Source organism: Chlorocebus sabaeus, chromosome 26 (assembly GCF_047675955.1).
Source record: "Chlorocebus sabaeus isolate Y175 chromosome 26, mChlSab1.0.hap1, whole genome shotgun sequence".
NCBI lineage: Eukaryota > Metazoa > Chordata > Mammalia > Primates > Cercopithecidae > Chlorocebus > Chlorocebus sabaeus.
The window spans coordinates 52,676,868-52,702,671 of record NC_132929.1 but is presented as its reverse complement, the minus strand read 5'-3'; the positions used below and the strand labels follow the sequence as shown (position 1 = coordinate 52,702,671).

General features: G+C 37.0%; 1 protein-coding gene across 6 annotated transcripts in view; it reads left to right on the top strand.

Annotated features, from left to right (window-relative positions):
- SCAPER (S-phase cyclin A associated protein in the ER) overlaps positions 1–25,804 on the top strand; it is a 552,134-nt gene that overhangs the window by 280,676 nt on the left and 245,654 nt on the right. For all 6 annotated transcript variants that reach the window (XM_038010211.2, XM_038010215.2, XM_038010212.2 and 3 more), the window contains one exon: positions 7,335–7,400. In XM_038010211.2, coding sequence (XP_037866139.1) covers positions 7,335–7,400 — 66 coding nt within the window. The remainder of the gene's footprint in view (positions 1–7,334; positions 7,401–25,804) is intronic.

Genomic DNA, 25,804 nt, shown 5'->3' with positions numbered 1-25,804 from the left:
CTCCTAGGTAATTTATCTGTGACAAATGAAAACATTTTTCACCCAAGGACTTGTCTGCAATCATAGTAGCTTTATTCATAGTAATCCTAATCTGGAAAAAAGTGAAATGTCTAACTTGTGAGTGGATAAACAAATTTTCAGGTGTCTGAACAGTGGAACATTATTTTTTTGTGTGCTATATTGTCTCTTTGTTTACTTGTTTCACTGGATAAATAGTGAGGGAAATTATCATCTTTTTTTATTATACTTTAAGTTCTAGGGTACATGTGCATAATGTGCAGGTTTGTTACATATGTATACATGTGCCATGTTGGTGTGCTGCACCCATTAACTCGTCATTTATATTAGGTATATCTCCTAATGCTAACCCTCCCCCCTCCCCCCACCCCACGACAGGCCCTGGTGTGTGATGTTCCCCTTCTTGTGTCCAAGTAGTCTCATTGTTCAATTTCCATCTATGAGTGAGAACATGCAGTGTTTGTTTTTTTTTGTCCTTGCAATAGTTTGCTGAGAATGATGGTTTCCAGCTGAATCCATGTCCTTACAAAGGACATGAACTCATCTTTTTTTAATGGCTGCATAGTATTCCATGGTGTATATGTGCCAAAGTTTCTTAATCCATCTATCATCGATGGACATTTGGATTGGTTCCAAGTCTTTGCTATTGTGAATAGTGCCACAATAAACATATGTGTGCATGTGTCTTTATAGCAGCATAATTTATAATCCTTTGGGTATATACCCAGTAATGGGATGGCTGGGTCAAATGGTATTTCTAGTTCTAGATTCTTGAGGAATTGCCACACTGTCTTCCACAGTGGTTGAACTAGTTTACAGTCCCACCAACAGTGTAAAAGTGTTCCTGTTTCTCCGCATCCTCTCCAGCACCTGTTGTTTCCTGACATTTTAATGATCACCATTCTAACTGGTGTGAGATGGTATCTCATTGTGGTTTTGATTTGCATTTCTCTGATGGCCAGTGATGATGAGCATGTTTTCATGGGTCTGTTGGCTGCATAAATGTCTTCTTTTAAGAAGTATCTGTTCATATCCTTTGCCCACTTTTTGATGGAGTTGTTTTTTTTCTTGTAAGTTTATTTGAGTTCTTTGTAGATTCTGGATATTAGCCCTTTGTCAGATGAGTAGATTGCAAAAATTTTCTCCCATTCTGTATGTTGCCTGTTCGAACAGTTGAACATTATTAAGCAATTAAAAGAAATGAACTAGTGATACATTCAACAGTTTAAATGAATGGCAAGAGTTTTATGCTAAATGAATTAATTTAGAGACAATATGATGTATGGTTGTAATAATTGTATATTCTAGAAAGCCTTACTGGTAGAAAACAGATGGCTGATTTCTAGGAGCAAGAAGTAGGGGAAGAGATTGACTAGAAAGAGACAAAAGAGAACTTTGTGGTGTAGTGGAAATCTTTCATATCATGATTGTGATTTTGGTTATACTGGGGTACATAATAGTGAAAACTCATTAAATTATACACAAATTTAAAAATTTTTATTGTATGGAAATCATATCTCCATGAAACTGACCAAATTTTTTTCAAATCATAGAATAAAACATTTTTTTGGAAGCAAGGGTGACAAAAAGAAAACATTTTCAATATGAATTGTTAGGAGTAAATCAAAGTGAAAACTATAGATTATTTGAAATTTATGACAGTATGAAACTTACAGGATGTTACCAAAGCTTTGCTCAGAATGAAATTTTTGCGTTAAATGATTTTGTTGTCAGTTGATGCAGAAATGATGTAAATAACTCAAGGAGCTAGAACGATATTGTTATCACCCCCATGGAAAACAAGATAGATGGATTTACTTAGTTTTATTTAACAGATACACATGTGACACTTACAATATACTATTTTTTATAAAGATAAAAAAATAGAGATTTAATTTCTTAAGATTTGTAAAATAGCCTGCAAAAAAACTAATAAAAAATAAAATGGAGCGTACATATATCCCACATTATGACTGAGAAGGAGTATAACCAAGATGATATTGAGATTAATAATGAGGAAATGCAGTGTACAACACTACACCAATAAAATTTTAAATCTTACCAAAGTAGACAATCATCTAAAAAACAAATAATCAGATTGTAATTGTGGCAGTATATCTGAAAGGATTCTTTCAACCTTATCTCTTGCTATTCTCACATTTTAATCTTTTGCTCTGACCAAATGGGTCTCCACAATGTCCTAAGCATAACTTGTATCTTTCCTTATGTTCAGCATTGTTTACTCAGTTTTCTCTGGTAGTAATGCCATTTCTTTTGTATTCAGAGACCCTCTGACTTTCAAGAGAGTACACATTCCATTTCCTTCAGGAAACTTAGCTGGAAATGAGCATATCACATTACTTACCTGTCACTTACTCTACCCCATGAAGTTATGTTTTTGTTTGTTTGTTTGTTTGTTTTGTTTGAGACAGAGTCTCTCTCTGTTATCCAGGCTGGAGTGCAGTGCCGTAATTCTTGGCTCATTGCAACCTCCGCCTCCCAGGTTCAAATGATTCTCATGTTTCAGCCACCTAATAGCTGGGATTACAGGCGCGCGCCACACACCCAGCTAATTTTTGTATTTTTAGTAGAGACAGGGCTTTGCCACGTTGGCCAGGCTGGTCTCGAACTCCTGACCTCAAGTGATCCACCCGCCTCAGCCTCTCAAAGTGCTAGGATTACAGTCGTAAGCCACCGAACGTGGCTGGAATTAAGTATCTTTCTATGCTGTTATGTCATCTTCCTCCTTCTGCAGACTAAGTTTCTTGAATATTCTCATTATGTATATACCTCTTTGTATCCCCCCCATACTATAGTTTATGAAGAGTCAAAACTCTGGAAATAAATATTTAATTGAATGCTAAAAGTGAATCAAATGGGAGGTGCTTCCGGATGGTTGACTAGAGGCATCTAGTGTGTGCCTCCTCCACGACAAAGAACCAAAATAGTGAGTAGATAATCACACTTTGAACAGATCATCCGAGAATACTGGCATTCAACTGTGAAGTGACAGGAGACACCTAAAGCAAGCTTGTGCAATGCACATCCTGCAGGCCGCATGTGGCCCAGGATGGCTTTGAGTGTGGTCAAACACAAATTCGCAAACTTTCTTAAAGCATTATGAGACTTTTTTTGTGATTTTTTTTTAAAGCTCATCAGCTATCGTTACTGTCAGTGTATTCTATGTGTGGCCCAAAGCAGTTCTTCCACTGTGGCCAGGGAAGCCAAAAGATTGGACACCTCTGACCTAAAGCAAGATAGGAGAAGAAAGTGAGGTAGCCTGTTCTTCTGGGATCAGCTGGGAGCCTGGAGAGGCTCCCCAGTATGGGGAAAGGAAGTGCGTGATCCGCAACAGTCTATATTCCCACCGCGGACTCCTGCATCCAGCCATGGGAAAGCCCCTGCAACTAACATAAGAACCTACTTGGAGACCACATAAAGGTATTGTTCCAGAGAGGTTGTCCATGCTTGGGCCTCACATACCCCTGAGCCCTGAGCAGCTACAGAAAGGTGCCACAATCACAGTCCGGCTCCTACCAGAGCTACATTCTGCCCAGGGATCCAACAGCTTCTGCATTTCCATAACTCAAACCCTGCTGACATTCCCCACCCCCTGCCAGCACCACAGTTGGCCTCTGCCTCCAGGGATGAAGTAAGAGCCATTGGCAAAGACCCTACTGCCCCTAGCGGTGAGGCCACTGTAACATCTTCATACGTCCGAGAATGAACTTCCCTGCCAGCAGCAGCCACCGCTGTGGGCCGCTGAACCTGGGGCCAATGCACAAGCAATGTGCATGCTTCCCAGCTGCCTGCATATGGGTGCTGCTACTGAGAGCAACCTCACTCTCCCTAGTAGTGGGGCTGCAGTGCAGCCACTGCCATGCTCACCCAAGCATTCTGCGTTAGTCCTGAGTATTACCCCATGCCGGCCTACCAAAGCTAGCACCTACACATACCACCAGAGTGTCTGACAACAGATCCACCCAGCTCATCTCCACACCCCCAGTAACCAAGCATGTTACTCAGAGGCCTGGGGACTGCCCAGCCCAGTTCGCTGTTATTGGTACCTGAGTATTCATTCTGGGGAATTAAGGGAAAGCCCACCCAACCTGTCATTGCAGGTGGGGATTCATCCACCTGCAAGCCTGGGGACTAGACTGCCAGCCCATGAAGGCTACCACCAACAACATGAGTGTGAATTACTTGGGATCCAGAGGTTATTCATGCCAATGCTACTGCCATTGCCCATACCATGGCCCCAGAACCCACCTTCTTCACTAGCCCATTGTTGCCACCCCTGTCACCAGAGCAAGCTGCCTGGACCTGCTCACCTGGACCTGCTAACACTGGTATCAGTGTGTGTCATTGTGGAGCCTAAGAACAAGTACATTTGGCCCCCTGCTGCCACTGCTGGGGCTTGAGGTGTCCCTATCCCCAGCAAAACTTCACCAGAACCTTCACTAACAACCCTGCCATAAGTCACTGAGGAAATCACAGATACCACTGATGCTGTTTACAACTGAAAAACAGCGTATGTGACATATGCAACATCATAAGGTCACAAAATACTAAAATTTGCAGTGTCCCAGAAGGTGAAGAAAAAATGAAAGGTAACTTGATAGGAATAGTATTGAATCTACAAGTTACTTTGGGCAGCCATTTAATGATATTGATTCTTCCAATCCATGAGCCCATATGGAATGTTTTTTCATTTATTTGTATCATATATGATTTATTTCAGTAATCTTTTATAGTCCTCCTTCTAGAGATCTTTCACTTCCTTGGTTTAAATGTATTCTTAGGTATCTTATTTTTATGTATGTGTGGCCATTGTAAATGGGATTGTATTCTTGATTCGGCTCTCACCTTCAATGTTATTGTTGTATAGAAATGCTACTGATTTTTGTACATTGATTTTGTATCCTGAAACTTCACTGAAGTCGTCTTATCAGTTCTAGGAGCCTTTTGGCAGAGTCTTTAGAGTTTTCTAGGTATAGAATCATTGTCAGTGAAGAGAGATAATTTAACTTATTTTCCTGTTTGAATGCCTTTTATTTCTCTTGCTGATTACTCTGGCTAGGACTTGCAATATGTAGGAGTGGTGAGAGTGGACATCCTTGTCATGTTCCTGTTCTTCAGGGAAATGCTTCCAGCTTTTGCTCATCCACTATGGGATTGGCTATGGGGTTGCCATAGATGACTTTTATTATTTTGAGGTATGTTCCTTCAATTCTTAGTCTGTTGAGGGTTTTTTTTTTTTTTTTTTTTTTTAAATCATGAAGGGATGTTGGATTTTATTGAAAGCTGCTTCTGCATCTATTGAGATGATCATATGGTCTTTGTTTATCAATATCATTTTTTACAAAATTATGAAAAGCTATTCTAAAATGCATATGGAGCCATAAAAGACCTGAAGAGCCAAAGCAATCCTAAGCAAAAAGAGCAAAATAGGAGGCATTACATTACCCAATTTCAAACTATACTATAAATCTACAGTAACCAAGACAGCACATGGTACTGGTACAAAACCAGGCACTTAAGACCAGTGGAACAGAATAGAGAACCCAGAAATAATGCAGCACATCTATAGCCATCTGATCTTTGGTAAAGTTGACAAAAATAAGCAATGAAGAAAGGACTCCTTATTTAATAAATGGTGCTGAAATAACTGGCTAGCCATATGCAGAATAAATAAATTAGACGCCTACATTTCATCGTATACAAAAGTTAACTCAAGATGAATGAAAGATTTAAAGGTAAGACCTCTAAACTATAAAATTCCTAGAGGAAAGCCTAGGGAATACCATTCTGGACAGTGGCCTTGGCAATGAATTTATGACTAAGTCCTCAAAAGCAATTGCAATAAACACAAAAACTGACAAGCGAGACCTAATTAAAGAACTTCTGCACAGCAAAAGAAACTGTCAACAGAGTGAACAGATAACCTACAGAATGGGAGAAAATATTTCAGAAACTATGCATCCAAAGGTTTAATATCCAGAATCTATAAGGAACTTAGACAATTGAATAAGCAAAAAACAAATAAAGCCATTGAAAGGTGGGCAAAGGACATGAACAGACACTTCATAAAAGAAGACGTACAATCAACCAAGAGACATACAAAAATGCTCACAGGGTGAGATACCACACTCTTAAACAATTGGATGTCATATGAACTCATTATTATTCATTCCTGTAAGGAGGGCACCTCACTATTCATGAGAGATCCACCCTTGTGATCCAGCCACCTTTCACTGGACCCCACCTCCAACATTGGGGATCACATTTCTACATGAGATGTGCAGGGGACAAATATCTAAATCGTATCATAGGGATAATACCATATTGAATTTTTAGATACTTGTGATACTGTTGAATGTACAACAGTCAGCACAATGCTTGGAACATACTCCAGCATGCATAATTGTTACTTTTCCCACCTTTCAGATGAGGTCACAATTACTTGCAGCTATCAAGTAGTTATTTCTCCATTTTGACATGCAAAATGTTTATATTTGTAAAAATCTTTATATTTATAAATATCGTAATATTTAGGCTGATGGCAATGAGCATACTTTAGTTGAAAAAATGTGTAATTTCATATTTTATTCCAATTTAGATATTTCTTTATTCCAAAGAATCACCTGTCTAGTTTGCTTTTTTCCTCATTAAGGCTATTGTAATTTGCATCGTTCTCACTTTTTTAGGTAGGAGTATTTTTTTTTCACCTGTCATTACTCTCTAGATTGTTTTACGTTGTGGGTAATTTTTTCATAGATCACTGGATGAATTCTTTGACAACAGGATCCTTTGGATGAGCAGTTAACATTTAAATTGACATTTTCCTCTTTTTTTTCTCCAAAAAGAGAAGTATACAAATTAAGTCAACATTAATGGATTGCTATAGTGAGAACTGTCTTAGATAAGTGACCAGCTTGATGACTGTCACCTACTAGTTTAGGCAAGCCGGAGCCTAGTTAGAAAGGGGCAGAGAGGTATCTCAGATTTTTCTGAACCTTTGGTATTTAGTCAGTATAAAAAACAAAAACAAAACAAATCTTTGAGAATCTGGTCAAGTTATTTCCACTGCCTTTTTAGTTATTTCTAAAATTAAAGGACTGTTTTTTGTATTATTCTTTACCTGTATTTATCTTTTCATTGTATAACTCTTGAGGTACATAGGTAGTCAGCCACTTCAGTCACCAAATTTAATAGGCTGAGTGTTAAATTTAATAGGGGAAAAATACAGCCAACATTTTGCTTTATTATAAAAATTAGCAGTGAAATAACTGTGTTAAAACCTTTTTTCTCTTCAGGGCTAAGGAATATGAGAGTTTAATGGAAACCAAAAATTCTGGATCTGATTCACCTTATAAAGCAAAGTGAGTATTCCACATTTTAGTTCTCCTTTTCTTCAGTCTATGCCTATAACAAAAGTGTATCTCAACCATCATGTTATGTCTGTAATTAGGTTCTTTGTTTCTGATTTCTAGAACAACATTGTGTTAACACAGTAGTATCCAATTAGAGGAGGGTTTGCTGAGGATATTTGGCTGCGCCTGGGCACAGTTCTTGTGAGCACAACTTGAGGCCGCTAGCATCATGTGGGTGGAGGCCTAGGATTCTGCTATATATTATTCATTGTATAAGACGACCCTCACAGAGAGAACAGTGACTTTTTCACTGTGAAAAGTACCAGTAAAAGAGTCATCTGTGCAAAATCAATGCAGGAACAGAAAACCAAACACTATGTATTCACACTTGTAAGGGGGAGTTGAACAAGGAGAACACATAAACAGCGGGAGGGGAACAACACATGCTGGGGCCTGTCGAGCGGGGATGAGAGGAATGTTAATAGTGCCAAGGTTGAGAATCCCTGTTCTAACAGATCAGGTTCTGGCAAAGCAAGGCTGTGCTGGTGCTTGCTCTGAGGAGATCTCTTTAGGGATTGTTCCGCAGGCCAGTCCGTAAAGAGAATTAGCGTTCTCTAATGCCAATTCTCACGAGATTTTAGATGAGAATTTAGATATCACCATTGAGGTGTAAATGTAATTAAACAATAGCTAGGTAAACAAAGGCATCATCATTTTGCTTCTCTTAAAAATACTGTCAGTAGAGCTGCAGTAAGAAAAGTACTCACAAACACTATTGAAGGGACTAGTGTGGTCTTGTTGAAAAGCAGTGTGCATTAGCAGTTTAGAAAGTCTTATTCAGATCTAAGACTGCTCAGTGAAATAGTGCAAAATGTGCTCAGATATTTATATACATAGATGACTCTTTTAAAAAAAATATTTATTTTAAGTTCTGCAGTACATGTGCAGGATGTGCAGGTTTGTTTCATAGGTAAACATGTGTCATGGTGGTTTGCTGCACCTATCAACCCATCACCTAGGTATTAAGCCCAGCATGCATTAGCTATTTGTCTCAATGCTCTCCCTCCTTTCATCACCCCTCGACAGGCCCCAGCGTGTGTTGTTCCCCTCCCTCTGTTTATGTGTTCTCCTTGTTCAACTCCCCTTTATAAGCGAGAACATGTGGTGTTTGGTTTTCTGTTCCTGCATTAATTTTGCATAGATGACTCTTTTACTGGTACCTTTAACAGTGAAAAAGTCAAGAAACAATTTAATTTAAGTGCCCCAAGTTGAGGAATATCCATAACCACTTGTTGGTGTACATATGCTATAGAATGTTAATGTAGCCATTATTTGCATTTACAGTAGAAATAGTCTTGCCTGTCAAAAGATACCCATCAGCTTACTGCTTTTATTTATTATTGTTCTGAAAGTATTAGGCATTGCAATAAAAAAATAAATACATATAAAACATTAAAGAAGTAAGAAAATTATCAAGATTATGAAGATACTGTACATCACAAAGTCCAGGAGAATGGAGTGAAAAACTAGTAGAAGCAACAAGAGAAATCAATTCAGTAGGATGGTGGATTACCAAATTAATATAATAACAATAATAGGTAACATTTACTGAGCCATTACCTTATGCTAGACTTTATGTGTGCTAACTCATTCCTGACAATAATTCTTTGAGGTTAATTAGGGAAACTAAGCTCTAGAGAGGGTAACTGGCCTGAAGCTACACAACAGCATATCTAGCATACAAAAATTAATAGCTTTCTTTGCAATAACCACTTAGAAAATATATTTACAGTAGCAATAAAAAGAAGTAAAATATTTAAGAGAAAACTTAACATATTTTTTTTTGAAGACAGAGTCTCGCTCTGTCACCCAGTCTGGAGGAAAGTGGCATGATCTAGGCTCACTGCAACCTACACCTCCCAGGTTCAGGCAATTCTTGTACCTCAGCCTCCCACGGAGCTGGGACTACAGATTTGTGCCACCATGCCCAGCTAATTTTTTGTATTTTAGTAGAGACAGGGTTTCACCTTGTTGCCCAGCTTGGTCTCGAACTCTTGCGCTCACCTCAGCCTCCCAAAGTGCTGGGATTATAGGCATGAGCCACCATGCCCAACCTTTCCTAAGAGTAAACTTAAGAGAAAATGTGAAGGATCTATTAAAAGAAAATCTTAAAAAGCTAAGAAGAGATATAAAAGACTTTTGTAAATGGAAAGACAGAGCATATTCTTGGATAAAAGACACAGGACAGTAAGTTTGCTGTAAATATTCCTACAAATGTAATGTAATTCCTATAAAATAGCAACCTTTTTTTCATAGATCTAAAATCATTCTAAAGAGAATTTAGAAACGTCTGAGAATTTCTAAGAAAAATTTTTGAAAGAAGGAGTATGAGTTAGGACTCAGCTAATGGTTATTTAATAAAATTTTAAAGCTGCAGTCACGCATGAATAAAAATGCAAATTGTTGGAAGAGTGTTCTTTTGTTTTTGTTTTGTTTTTTTTGTTGTTGTTGTTGTTGTTGTTGTTGTTTAAGACAAAGTCTCACTCTATCTCTAAGAGTCTTAGAGTGAGACTCACTCTAAGAGTCTCAACCTCTTCCTCCCGGGTTCAAGTGATTCTCGTGCCTCAGCCTCCCTAGTAGCTGGGATCACAGGCGCCTGCCACCACACCCAGCTAATTTTTGTATTCTTAGTAGAGACGAGGTTTCACCAGTGTTGACCAGACTGGTCTTGATCTTCTGACCTCAAGTGATCCGCCTGCCTTGGCCTCCCGAAGTTCTGGGATTATAGGCATGAGCCGTCACGCCCGGCTGGGAGAGATTTTTAAAACAGTCTAGAAATACATCTAAATACTTGAGGAAATTTAGTATATATGACTGTGGTATATAGTATTTGCAAAAGATGGCCAGAAGAAGTTGAGCCCTTTCTGAATACATGCCCCTTTGCAGTATAACTTTGTTGTTTCTCCTATCAAGAAGTGGACTCTGTTTCCCTTCCTCTTGAACTTCTGGACCTGTGACTTGTTTTAGCCCATTGAAAGCTGTAGAAGTGATATGTGACTTCCAAGCCTTAGCCTTATGGGTCTGTGGTTTCTGTTCTCACCTGCACTTTCTTATTCTTCAGTAACTGCCATGTAAGGAAGCCTGGGTCAGCCTCCTTGTGAGTGAGAAATCACGTGAAGAAACAGGTTCAGTTGTCCCAGCTGTCCCTTCTGAAAACCCTAGACAAGGGATCAAGGCCATCCAGGACCAGTTAGCACCTAGCCGGTTACGTTAGGTGAGACCAGAAGAATTACCTAGCTGAGCCCAGATCAAACTGCCCGGAGCAAATAGTTGTTCGAAGACACTGGGTTTTGAGGCAGTTTGTTTCACAGTAAGTAATAACTGATACAATGACAAAGGTGGAATTCCAAGTCATTAGGGAAAGGATAAGATTAGCCAGTAAATGTTGTTGAATACTCTTTTCACTCCTTATTCTAGCAGTTAAATTGCCGATTAATCAAAGATGTAATGATAAAAACATGGAACTGTAAAAGCACTAGAAGAAAACAGAGGAAATGTCAAAGTCCCTTCTAAATAAACTTCTAGACACAGGAGTCAGAGAAGAAAAGACTGATGAATTTGACTCTATCAAAGTGAAAACTTTATGCTTGGTTAAATACCATAAAGAAAAAAGAGGGGTAGAAATATTTACAACAAAAATGATACAGAGCTCATCTTATATATAAATACCTTGTATAAATTAATATGAGCAAGATCATTCATCGGTAGGAAAAAATATTGGATATGATCAGGTAATACAAGGAAAAGGAAGTTAAAAGTGCCCAATTTGTTTTACTTTTGAAATTCCAAACTACTTAATTGAATTTTTAAAAATTATATTTATAGACATTTTAATGCTGTGAGGAAATGCTTATGATGATTGCAAACTTTTAATTTTGATACAGTATGAGCTTTTTCCACTAAAATGATAAGAGGCCCTAAAGGATAGTAATGCTACTTAAATTCAAATTTCTGTATACATCTTCCCAAAAACTGTATATATCAACAAGGAAAGCAAATTAAGTAATCAATACTTCATATCTATACTATATCTAGGAGACATAGATGGCTACCAGTGTATGTTTTTTTCATTTTTTAAAATGGTGATGAAATACATATAGCAAAATTTACTATCTTACTCATTATTAATACAGTTTAGTGATATTAAGTACATTCATATTGTTGTGTAGCTATTACATCATCCATCTCCAGAACTATTTTTATCTTACAAAACTAAAACTATACCCATTAAACAATAATTTCCCATACCTCCTGTTCCTAGCACTTGGCAGCCACCATTCTACTTTCTATTATTATGATATTGACTACTCTGGGTAACTCATATAAGTGTAGATATACAGTATTTGTCTTTTTGTGATAGGCTTATTTCATTTATCATGATATCCTCAAGATTTATCCATGTTGCACCAAGAATAAGAATATTCATCCTTGCTAGGGCAGAATGATACTCCACTATATGTGTTGCTTATCCATTAATCTATCGTTAGACATTTGGATTGCTTCCGCTATTTAGCAATTATGAATAATGCTGCTGTGAACATGGGTACACAAATATCTCTTTGAGTCCCTGCTTTTCATTCTTTTCTGTGTATACCCAGAAGTGGAATTGCTAGATCATATAGCAGATCTATTTTTGTTATTAATATGTTGAGGAACCAGCACACTGTCTTCCACAGTAGCTATACCATTTTTTACATTCTCATCAGCTCTGCACAAGAGTAACAATATCTCCACGTCCTCATCAGTACTTGTTATTTTCTGCTTTTTTTGATGGTAGCCATCCATATAGTTGTGATAGTATCTCATTTTAGTTTCAGATTGCATTTACCTAACAATTAGTGGTGTTAGACATCTTTTCATGTGCTTTTTGGACATTTGTATATTCTTTTCTTTTTCAGACAGAGTCTCGCTCTGTCGCTCAGGCTGGAGTGCAATGGTGGAATCTCAGCTCACTGCAACCCCCAGCTCCTGGGTTCAAGCAATTCTCCTGCCTCAGCCTCTCAAGTAGCTGGGATTACAGGTGTGTGCCACCACGCCCAGCTAATTTTTTGTATTTTTAGTAGAGATGGAGTTTCACCGTGTTAGCCAGGATGGTCTCAGTCTCCTGACCTTGTGATCCGCCTACCTTGGTGTCCCAAAGTGCTGGGATTACAGGCATGAGCCACCGTGCCTGGCCTCATTTGCGTGTGTGTCTATATATGTATATACACATACACACATTTTTGTTTTTGAGGTGAACTCTTGCTCTGTTGCCAAGCTGGAGTGCAGTGGCGCGATCTCAGCTCACTGTAACCTCTGCCTCCTGGATTCAAGGGATCCTCCCACTTCAGCCTCCTGAGTAGCTTGGGACTACAGGAGTGTGCCATCAACTCGGATAATTTTTGTATTTTTTTGTAGGGATGGGATCTTACCATGTAGCCCAGGCTGCTTTCGAACTCTTGGGCTCAAGCAATCTGCCCCACTCAGCGTGCTATTACATCTTCTTTAAATGCTTGGTAGAATTCACTAGTGAATCCATCAAGTCCAAGGCTTTTCTTTAATGAGAGATTTTGATTACTAATCAACTTAATTATATATCTTTTAGGTCTTATATTTCTTCATCATTAGATTTTGACATATTTTGGGTTTCTAGGAAGTGGTCTGTTTTGTGTAGGTTATCCAATTTATTGCCATACAGTTGTTAATAGTACTCTCTTTGAATCCTTCTTATGTATGTAGAATCAGTAGTAATGTGCCCACTTTCATTTCTGAATTTAGCAATTAGTTTCTTTTCATAGTCAATCTAGCTAAAGGTTTGTCAGTTTAATTGTCTTATGGAAGAGCCAGCTGTTGGTTTCATTGATTTTTCTCTATATTATAAAATTCTGTTTCATTTATCCCTGTACTAATCTTTATTATTCTTTCCGAAGGAAATAATAAAGCTTTGGGTTTAGCTTTGAGTTTAGATTTTTCTTCTTTTTCTACTTTGTTAAATGTAAATGCTTATAAATGTCCCCCTTCTTTCACTGTGTCCCATACATTTTGATATGTTGTGCTTTCATTTTCATTTTCTGTATTTTCTGATTTTTCTTTGACTACTTTTGTGATTCATTGGTTGTGTAAAAATGTGTTATTTTTCACAAATTTGTGAATTTTTCAGGTTGATTTTTTTGTTACAGATGTCTAACTTCATCCTGTTGTGGTCAGAGAATACACATTGTATGACATCTATCTTTGTGAATCTATTGAGTCTTCATTTGTTTGTTTGTTTTTGTTGTTTGTTTTTTAACTTTTAAGTTCAGGGTTACAAGTGCAGGTTTGTTACATAGGTAGTAAACTTGTGTCGTCGGGGTTTGTTGTACAGACTATTTCATCACCCAGGTATTAAGCCTAGTACTCCTTAGTTATTTTTCTTGGTCTTCTCCCTCCTCCCATCGTCCATCCTCCAACAGGCCCCAATGTATGTTGTTCCCCTCTATGTGTCTATGTGTTCTTATCTTTTAGCTCCCACTTATAAATGAGAACATGGGATATTTGGTTTTCTCTTCCTGTGTTAGGTTGCTAAGGATAATGGCCTGTAGCACCATCCATGTCCCTGCACAGGACATGATCTCATTCCTTTTTATGGCTGTATTATATTCCATGGTGTATACATACCACATTTTCTTTATCCAGTCTATCATTCATGGGCATTTAAATTGATTCCATGTCTTTGTTACTGTGAATAGTGTGGTGATGAACATATGTGTGTGCATATGTCTTTATAATAGAATGATTTATATTCCTTTGGATATATATCCAGTAACGAGATTGCTGGGTTGAATGGTATTTCTGTCTTTAGGCCCTTTGAGGAATCACCACACTATCTTCCACAATGGCTGAACTAATTTACACTCCCACCAACAGTGTGTAAGCATTTCTTTTTCTCTGCAACCTTGCGAGCATCTGTGATTTTTTGACTTTTAAATCATAGCCATTTTAATTGGTATGACATGGTATCTCATTATGGTTCTGATTTGCATTTCTCTAGTGATCAGTGATGTGGAGCTTTTTTTCATATGATTTTTGGCCATATGTATATCTTCTTTAGAAAAGTGTCTGTTTATGTCCTTTGCCTACTTTTTAATAGGGGTTTTTTTTCTTGTAAATTTGAGTTCCCTATATATGCCAGATATTTTGTTGGATGTATAGTTTTCAAGAATTTTCTCCCATTCTGTAGTTTGTCTGTTTACCCTGTTGATAGTTTCTTTTGCTGTTCAGAAGCCCTTTAGTTTAATGAGATACCATTTGTCAATGTTTGCTTTTGCTGCAAGTGCTTTTGTTATCTTTGTCATGAAATCTTTGCCCATGCCTATGTCCCAAATGGTATTGTCTAGGTTGTCTTCTAGGGTTTTTATACTTTTGGGTTTTACATTTAAGTCTGTAATCCATCTTGAGTTAATTTTTGTACGTGCTATAAGGAAAAGGTTCAGTTTCAGTCTTCTGCATATGGCTAGCCAGTTATCCCTGCACCATTTATTGAATGGGGAATCCTTTTCCCATTGCTTGCTTTTGTCAGGTTTGTTGAAGATCAGATAGTTGTAGGTGTATGGCCTTATTTCTGGGCTCTCTATTCTGTTCCATTGGTCTGTGTGTCTGTATTATACCAGTACCATGCTGTTTTGGTTACTGTACCCCTGTAGTATAGTTTGAAGTCAGGTAGCATGATGCCTCCAATGTTATTCTTTTTGCTTAGGATTACCTTGGCTATTTGGGCTCTTTTTTGGTTCCATATGAATTTTAAAATAGCTTGCTTTTTTTTTTTTAGTTCTGTGAAGAATATCAATGGTAGTTTAATGGGAATAGCTTTGAATTGAATAAATTGCTTTGAGCAGTATGGCCATTTTAATGATATTGAGTCTTCCTATGGATGGGCATGGAGTGTTTTTCCATTTCTTTGTGTCATCTCTGATTTCTTTGAGCAGTGGCTTGCAGTTCTCCTTGTAGAGATATTTTACCTCTTAGCTGTATTCCTAGGTATTTTATTCTTTTTGTGGCAATATGGAATGGGAGTTAGTTCCTGATTTGACTGTCAGCTTGACTGTTGGTGTATAGGAATACCAGTGATTTTTGCACATTGAGTTTGTATCCTGAGACTTTGGTGAAGCTGTTTTTCAGCTCAAGAAACTTTTGGAGGGTTGGGCACAGTGGTTTGTGCCTGTAATCACAACACTCTGGTAGGCCACAACAGGCGGATTGCTTGAGTTCAGTTCGAGACCATCCTGGGCAACATAGCAAAACCCTGTCTTTACTAAAAATACAAAAAAATTAGCCAGACATGGTGGCTTTCACCTGTAGTTCCAGCTACTCGGGAGGCTGAGGTGGAAGAATCACCCGAGCCTGGGAGGTCGAGGCTGCAGTGAGCCGAGATTGCACTACTGCATTCCAGCCTGGGCAACCAGAGTGAAACCCTGTCTTAAAAAAAAAAAAAAAAAAAGCAGCAGCAGCTTTTTGGGCTGAGACTGGGATTTTCTAAATACAGGATCATGTCATCTGCAAACAGGGATAGTTTGAGTTTCTCCTCCATTCCTATTTGAATACCCTTTATTTCTTTCTCTTGCCTGATTGCCCTAGCCAGAACTTCCAGTACTATGTTGAATAGGAGTGGTGAGAGAGGGCATTCTTGTCTTGTGCCGGCTTTCAAGGGATATGCTTCCAGGTTTTGCCTGTTTAATACAGTGTTGACTATGGGTTTATTATAAATGGCTCTTATTATTTTGAGGTATATTCCCTCAATACCTAGTTTATTGAGAGTTTTTAACGTGAATGGATGTTAAATTTTATCAAAAGCCATTTCTGCATCTATTGAGATCATCATGTGGTTTTTGTCTTTAGTTCTGTTTATGTGATGAATAATGTTTATTGATTTGCTTTGTTGAACCAACTTTGCATTCTGAGGTTGAAGCCTACTTGATCATGGTGGATAAGCTTTTTGATGTGCTACTGGATTCCATTTACCCAGTATTTCATTTTGGATTTTTGCATCAGTGTTCATCATGGATGTTTGCCTGAAGCTTTCTTTTTTTGTTGTATCTGCCAGGTTTTGGCATCAAGATTATGCTGGCCTTATGGGATCTGTTAAGGCAGAGTCCCTCCTCCTCAGTTTTTTGCAATAGTTTCAGTAGGAATAGTACCAGCGCTTCTTTGTACATCAGGTAGACTTCAGCTGTGAATCCTTCTGGTCCTGGGCTTTTTTTTTTTTTTTTTTGGGATGGTAGGCTATTACTGTCTCAATTTCAGAACTCATTATTGGTTTGTTCACAGATTCAATTTCTTTCTTGTTCAGTCTTGAGAAGCTGTATGTGTCCAGAAATTTATCAATTTCTTTTTCATTTTTTTCTTATGTTTTCTTCTAAGACTTTTATAGTTTCGAATCTTACGTTTTTTATGTTTTGAGATTTTTGTATATTGTATGAGACTGGTGTTCAATTTCATTTTTTTGCATAAGGATACTCCATTTTCCTAGCACCATGTTGAAGAGACTGTTCTTTCTCCATTGCATGTTCTTGGTACCCTTGTCAAAGATCAATTGACTGTGAATGTGTGGACTTATTTATGAATTCTCTATTCTATTCTATTGGTCTGTAGTCTATTTTTATGCCACTATCATACTGTTTTGATTAGTTTTGTAATATAATTTAAAGTCAGGAAGTGTGATGTCTCCAGTTTTGTTCTTTTTGCTCAAGATTGATTTAGCTATTTGGGGACTATTGTTGTTCCATTTGCGTTTTAGGATTGTTATTTGTATCTGTAGAAATGCTTTTGGAATTTTATAGGGATTGCACTGAATATGTAGATCACTTTGGGTATTATGGTCAATTTAACAATACTAATTCTTCCAATTCATGAACATGGGGTACCTATCCATTTATTTATGTCTTTTTAAATTTCCCTAATCAGTGTTTTACACTTTTCAGTGTGTAAGTCTTTTACCTTTTTAATTACTAATTTTTTGTTTTTCTTGTTAATGTAAATGGAATTGTTTTTCCAATTTCCCTTTTAGATAGTTTGTTGTTTATATATAGAAATCTTAGTGACTTTTGTATGTTGATTTTAACTTTACTGAATTTGTTTATTAATACTATCATGATTTTTTTCTGGAAACTTTATGGTTTTCTTTGTGTGTGATTTTGTCATATCCAGTTATTTTACTTCTTTCCCAAATTGGATGCATTTTATTTATTTTTCTTGCTTAATTGCTCCAGTTAGGAGTTCCAGAACTGTACTCAATAGCAATGGTGTTAGTAGGCATCCTTGCCTTGTTCCTAATCTTTCAGGAAAACTTTCTATTTTGCATGAGGTCTGGGGCTGATTGTGGACTTGTGTGATAGTCATGCTGGATTTCTTGAGGGACATGCATGGTGGTGCTGGCTGGGGTGACATTAGGGTGTAGAGGATGGTGGGTGACTCAGGTGGGGTTTGGGAAGACATAAACTGTGGGGTCAGTGATGTTGAAAGCTGGGAGTGGGCACACAGGGCTATGCTGGCACTGGTTTTCTCAGTTGCAGAGTCTCTTGGGGTCCTCTGTAGAGTAGGCCACTGAGCACCACAGTGGCATCGTGGGAAGGGAAAAGTAATTATTTTAAACTATGTCAGAGCATTCCGTTCTTACCAAGCCCTGCCCTCAGGAAAGAAAAAACTATTTCACCAGAGTCTAACCTTCTGGGGTTTTATCATAGCCAATTCTACCTGGTAAAGTGGGAAAACCCAACTCTTAAACGTTCATTAGCCATGCTTTTCCACATAAGGGGAAAAAAAAGAGAAGCACTGGTTAAAGTAACAGTCAAGCTGCATAGGCTCACCAAAAGAGTGAGATCTAATCATAGAATTATAGAACATTTACCCTGCTTTCACCTCTTACCATGATTTTACTAAAGACTTATTTACTACCATAGTTCCATTTACCCAGTACATCATGTCCATCTTTCAAAAAACTGACAGGATATACTAAAAGGCAAAAAATGCAATTTGAAGAGACTGAACTAGCATCAGATTCAGAGTCAAATACAGCAGAAATGTTGGAATTACTGGATCAGAAATTTAAACAACTATTAATAATATGCTAGGGCATTAATGGAAAAAGTGGACAACATGCAATGACACATAGATAATATAAGCTGGGAGATAAAATTTTTTTAAGTGAGACCTTTTAATCAAAGATCTCATTCTGTTGCCCAGGCTGAAGTGCAGTGGCATGATCATAGCTTACTGTAACCTCAGCCACCTGGGCTCAGGCAACTCCCAACTCAGCCTCCTGAGGAGTTAGGACTACAGGCACATGCCACCATGCCCAGCTTTTTTTTTTTTTTTTTTTTTTTTTTTTTTTTAAAGAGACAAGATCTCACTATATTGTTGCCCAGGCTGATCTTGAGCTTCTGGCCTCAAGCAGTCCTCTTGCCTCAGCCTCCCAAGGCACGGGGATTATAGGCGAGAGCCATTGTGCCCAGCCCAATATTCTAAGAAACAATAAAAATAGAAATGCCAAAATTTAAAAACACGGTAACAGAAGTGAACATTGCTGTTGACAGGCTCATTAGTAGACCAGATAGCTGAGGAAATAATTTCAACTTGAGGATATGACAAGGAATACTATATGGAAGTTACTATATGGAAGGAATAGTAACTTCCAAAAGTGAAAAGCAATTTAAAGAAGACTGGGGAAAAAGTGAACAGAGTAATTAAAACCGTGGGACAACTACAAAAAGGTATAATGTACATGTAGTTGGGATATCAGAAGGGAAAAGAAAGTGAGGAGGAACAGAAGCAGTATTTGAAACAATGATGACTGAGAATTTTCCCCAAATTAGTGACAGACACCAAATCCTAGATCCAGTAAGTTTGGAGAATAGGAGAACACCAAGCAAGATAAATGCTTCCCCAAAAAAATAAAAACAAAAAATTCTACCTGTGAGCGTTATCATATTCAAATTGCAGTAAATCAAAGAGAAATGAAAAATCCTGAAAGACACCAAAGGGAAAAGAAGCACCGTACCTATATGGGAGCAAAGATTAGAAAAAAACCTCACCAACCTAAAATTCTGCACTGTGCAAAGTTATACTTCAAAAATGAAGAAATAAAAACTTTTTCAGATAAACTAAATTGAGGGAATTTGTTGCTATTAGACTTGCCTTGCAGGAAATGTTAAAAGAAGTTCTTTAGAGAGAAGTTAAATGATATAGGTCAGAAACTCAGATCTGTGTAACAAAAGGAAGAATTTTGAAGAATGAATAAACATAGATAAAATAACATTTTTCTTATTAATTTAACAGATAACAGTTTGTTCAAAACAATAATAGCAACAATGTTTTCTATTATGTATGCTTATGTGTTGACCCTTAAACAGCATCAGTTTGAACTACCCAAGCCCAATGATGTGCAGATGTTTTCAACCAAACAGGGATTGAAAATATAGTATTCTCAGGATATAAAACTCATGGATACGGAGGGCTGACTTTTCATATTTGCAGATTCCAAGGGGCCCACGGCAGAACTTGAATATGTGCAGATTTTGCTTTACATGGGGGTCCTGGAACCAATCTCACACATATACCAAGGGATGACTGTATATTTATTTCTAAGTGAAATGAGTGACAGCAATGATAGAAGGGATAAGAAGGCAGAATGAGGAATATTTTGTTATTAGAAGGTACTTCACAGCACTACCTGTGAAGCAGTATAGTGTTATTTGAAACTGGGCTTGGAATAATTGTAAATGTGTACTGCAAACTTAGTTTGCAACTATGAAAGTAGAAATAAGAAATGTACAGTCATACATCACTTAACAATGAAAATACGTTCTGAGAAATGTGTCCTTAAGCAATTTCATCATTATTTAAACATCAGAGTATACATACACAAACCTAGATAGTGTAGCCTACTCTACACTTAAGCTATATGGTATGGCCTATAGCTCTTAGGCTACAAACCTGTATGCCATGTTACTGTACTGAATACTATAGGCAATTGTAACAAAATGATAAATATTTGTGTATCTAAATGTAACTAAACATAGAAAAGATACATTAAAAATACAGTATTATAATCTTTTGGGACCACTGTCATATATGCAGTCTGTCAGTGAAACATCCTTATACAGCATAGGACTGTAATTGATGTGCTAAGAGAGAATATGTAATCATATAAAATGCTAATTTAAAACCCTCAAATAACCAGGCTAAATAACAAAACTTACATACTTATCGTTAGATGGAGAAAAAACTTATTTGACAACATCCATCGCCCATTCATGATGGAACACCATTGTTCTTATTTTGGAATATATATACTGCTGTTAGTTTTTAAATAAAATGCATAATTTTCAACTTCTGTGTATCCACATTAACATTTTCTTTAATTCTCAATATATTTTTTTCTTTGGTTTTTCTTGCTAGTATTAGAAATTTCTTCTGTTGTTTTTTTTTTGAGTAAACTTTTCAGAGGTGGTTTTTTATTGGTCCTTTCCAAAAATTGCTTTAAAATGTATAGATTCGATCTTTCTGTTTTCTATTTTGTTTTCACTTTGACTTCATTTCTTCTTTTATCCATCTTATTGTGTTTTCGTAGAGAGTGTTTTTGTTTTTATTCATCTCCACATAATTGATATTGATTTTATTTTGAATCCAAGAGTTATTTAGAAATATTTTTAAAAAATACTTTCTGGGTGGGGCGTGGTGGCTCACGCCTGTAATCCCAGCACTTTGGGAGGCCGAGGTGGGCAGATCGCCTGAGGTCAGGAGTTCGAGACCAGCATGGCCATTATGGTGAAACCCTGTCTCTATTAAAAGTACAAAAATTAGTCAGGCATGGTGGCAAGTGCCTGTAATCCCAGCTACTTGGGAGGCTGAGGCAGGAGAATTGCTTGAACCTGGGAAGTGGAGGTTGCAGTAGGCTGAGATCGTGCCATTGCACTCCAGCCTGGGTGACAAGAGTGAGACTTCATCTCAAAAAAAATATATATATATATGTGTGTGTGTGTGTGTGTGTGTGTGTGTGTGTGTACTTTCCAAGTATACTATTTTTCTATTAGGTTTGCTTAATTTTAAGTGTATATGTTGTTCAGTGATTTCTGCCTTTGGAATTTGGGATCTTCTTTCTTAATACAGTTTACTAATTGTAACTATTCCTTATTTTTTGAAAAATATGTTATATGTTTGGTACAAAGTGTGTAATATCATAATAGATATTTTTGTATTTTTTCTAGCATTTTATTATGAAATTTTTCAAGAATTCAGAAAAGTTGGAATTTTACTGTGGAAACTTATATATCCTCTACATATATTCTGTAATTATTTACTATACTTAATCACATTTATTCATTTTTCCATCCCTTTATCCATTATCAATCCATCAGATTTTGATGCATGAAAGTAAATTGCATACATCAGTGTATTCCTCCTCCAGTATTTCAATATGCATGTTATTAACTGAAGTTCATTATTTGTTTATCCTTGTTTGTGTGTTTGTTTTGAGATAAAATTTACATGTAACAAAATGCACAGATCTTAAGGGTGACATTTGATAAATTTTGACTAATGCATACACTGAGTATTTTAAACGCCTCTCAAAATTTGCACAGTATCATCATCCCAGAAGGTTATTATATATCCTTGGTCAAACCCTTTACTCCCACCCAAGAGGCAACCACTATTCTGATTTTCTTTCATCATTGATTAGAATGGCCAGTTGTAGAGCTTGTCTTTCACCACAGATGAGAATCGTCTGTTGTAGAACTTTCTATAAATGTAATCAAATAGTATGTACTCTTTTATATAAGCCTTCTTTCATTCAGCGTGTTTTTGTGATTCACCCATGTTGTGTTTATCAATTCATTCCTTTTTATTACTGGACAGTACTCCTATGAGTAAATGTAGCCTTGATTTGTTTGTGTATTCCACTAATGATGGATACTTGGGCTCTTTCTACATTTTGGAAATAAATTTTGGATATAAGTTTTCATTTTCTTGGGTGAATACCTAGGCATGAATGTGCAAAGTCCTTTGATATGTGTATGTTTAGGTTTATAAGTAACCATGAGACCTTTTTTTCAAAGTATTATTACCATTTTACCTTCCTTCCAACAATGTGTGAGAGTTCCTGTTGTTTCATATCCTTGGTAAGATTTGATGTTGTCAATCTTTTTAATTTTAGGCATTCAGGTGGGTATGTAGTGGCATTTAAAAATTTTATTTAGAATTTCCACGATAATCCTAATGGTGTTGAGTGTCTGCTCATGTATGTGTAGGCCATTTATTTCTTCATATGGCAAGTGTCTATTCAGATATTTTGCCATTTTTGGTGAATTATCTTTTTTTATTATTGAATTGTAAATATATACTTGTGTATGTTTTTATTATTTTAAAAAAATATAGTAGATAACATTATGCTTAATACATATTCATTTTATTACTGCTAGAAACTGGGTGCTGGCAAAAGTTTTTCGTTTTTTTAATTATACTTTAATTTCTGGGATACATGTGCAGAACATGCAGGTTTGTTACGTAGGTATACATGTGCCAAGCTGCACCCATCAACCCATCATCTATATTAGGTATTTCTCCTAATGCTGTCCCTCCTCTATCCCCTTACCCCATAACAGGCCACAGTGTGTGATGTTTCCTTCCCTGTGTCCATGCATTCTCATTGTTCAGCTCCCACTTATAAGTGAGAACATAGGGTGTTTAGTTTTCTGTTCCTGTGTTAGTTTGCTGAGAATGACGGTTTCCAGCTTCATCCATGTCCCTGTAAAGGACATGAACTCATCCTTTTTTGTGGCTGTATAGTATTCCACGATGTATATATGCCACATTTTCTTTATCCAGTCTATAATTGATGGGCATTTGGGTTGGTTCCAAGTCTTTGCTATTGTGAACAGTGCTGCAATAAACATACGTGTGCATGTGTCTTTATAGTAGAATGATTTATAATCCTTTGGGTATATATCCAGTGATGGGATTGCTCAGTCAAATGGCATTTCTAGTTCTAGATCCTTGAGAAGTCGCCACCCTGTCTTCCACAATGGTTGAACTAATTTACACTGCCACCAACAATGTAAAAGTGTTCCTATTTCTCCACATCCTCTCCAGCATCCATTGTTTCCTGACTTTTCAATGATCGCCATTCTAACTGGCATGAGATGGTATCTCATTGTGGTTTTGATTTGCATTTCTTTAATGACCATTGATGATGAGCCTTTTATCATATGTTTGTTGGCCGCATAAATGTCTTCTTTTTAGAAGTGTCTGTTCATATATCTTTGCCCACTTTTTGAAGGGGTTGTTTGTTTTTTCTTCTTGTAAATTTAAGTTCCTTGTAGATTCTGGATATTAGCCCTTTGTCAGATGGATAGATAGCAAAAACATTCTCCCATTCTGTAGGTTGCCTGTTCACTCTGATGATAGTTTCTTTTGCTATGCAGAAGCTCTTTAGTTTAATTACATCTCATTTGTCAATTTTGTCTTTTATTGCCATACTTTTTGATATTTTAGTCATGAATTCTTTGCCCATGCCTGTGCCTGAATGGTATTGCCTAGGTTTTCTTCTAGGGTTTTTATGATTTTAGACCTTACATTTAAGTCTTTAATCCATCATGAGTTAATTTTTGTATAAGGTGTAAGGAAGGGGTCCAGTTTCAGTTTTCTGCATAAGGCTAGCCAGTTTTCTCAACACCATTAATTAAATAGGGAATCCTTTCCTTCTTTCTGGTTTTTGTCAGGTTTGTCAAAGATCAGATGGTTGTAGATGTGTGGCATTATTTCTGAGGGCTGTGTTCTGTTCCATTGGTCTATATCTCTGTTTTGGTACCAGTACCATGCTGTTTTGGTTACTGTAGCCTTGTAGTATAGTTTGAAGACAGGTAGCGTGATGCCTCCAGCTTTGTTCTTTTTGCTTAGGATTCTCTTGGCTATACAGGCTCCTTTTTGGTTCCATATGAAATTTAGTAGTTTTTTCTAATTCTGTGAAGGAAGTCATAGGTAGCTTGATGGGGATAGCATTGAATCTATAAATTACTTTTGGCAGTATGGCCATTTTCACGATATTGATTCTTCCTATCCATGAGCATGGAATGTTTTTCATTTGTGTGTGTCCTCTCTTACTTCCTTGAGCAGTGGTTTGTAGTTCTCCTTGAAGAGGTCCTTCACATCCCTTGTAAGTTGTTTTGCTACTTATTTTATTCTCTTTGTAGCCATTGTGAATGGGAGTTCACTCATGATTTTACTCTCTGTTTGTCCATTATTGGTGTATAGGAATGCTTGTGATTTTTGCACGTTGATTTTGTATCCTGAGACTTTGCTGAAGTTGCTTATCAGCTTAAGGAGATTTGGGGCTTAGATGATGGGGTTTTCTAAATATACAGTCACGTCATCTATAAACAGACAATTTGACTTCCTCTCCTCCTATTTGAATACCCTTTATTTCTTTCTCTTGCCTGATTGTCCTGGCCAGAACTTCCAATACTATGTTGAATAGGAGTAGTGAGAGAAGGCATCCTTGTCTTTGCCAGTTTTCAAAGGGAATGCTTTCAGCTTTTGCCCATTCAGTATGATCTTGGCTGTAGGTTTGTCATAAATAGTTCTTATTATGTTGAGATATGTTCCATCAATACCTAGTTTATTGAGAGTTTTTAGCATGAAGGGGTGTTGAATTTTATCGAAGACGTTTTCTGCATCTATTGAGATAATCTTGTGGTTTTTCTCATTGGTTCTGTTTATGTTATCGATAGTACTGATTTGTGTATGTTGAACCAACCTTGCATTCCAGGGATGAAGCCGACTTGATCATGATGGATAAGCTTTTTAATGGGCTGCTGGATTCAGTTTGCTAGTATTTTATTGAGGATTTTCGCATCGGTGTTCATCGGGGATATTGGCCTGAAATTTTATTTTTTTGTTGTGTCTCTGCCTAGTTTTGGTATCAGGATGATGCTGGCCTCATAAAATGGGTTAGGGAGGAGTCCCTGTTTTTCCATTGTTTGAAGTAGTTTTAGAAGGAATGGTACCAGCTCCTCTTTGTACCTCTCTTAGAATTTGGCTTTGAATCCGTCTGGTCCTGGGCTTTTTTTTTTTTTTTTTTTTTTTGGTTGGTAGGCTATTACTGCCTCAATTTCAGAACTTTTTATTAGTATATTCAGGTTTTCTTCTTCTTTCTGCTTTAGTCTTGGGAGGGTGTATGTGTCCAGGAATTTATCCATTTCTTCTAGATTTTCTAGTTTATTTGCATAGAGGTGTTTATAGTATTCTCTGATGGTAGTTTGTATTTCTGTGGGATAAGTGGTAATATCTTCTTTATCATTTTTTATTGTGCCTATTTGATTATTCTCTCTTTTCTTCTTTATTCA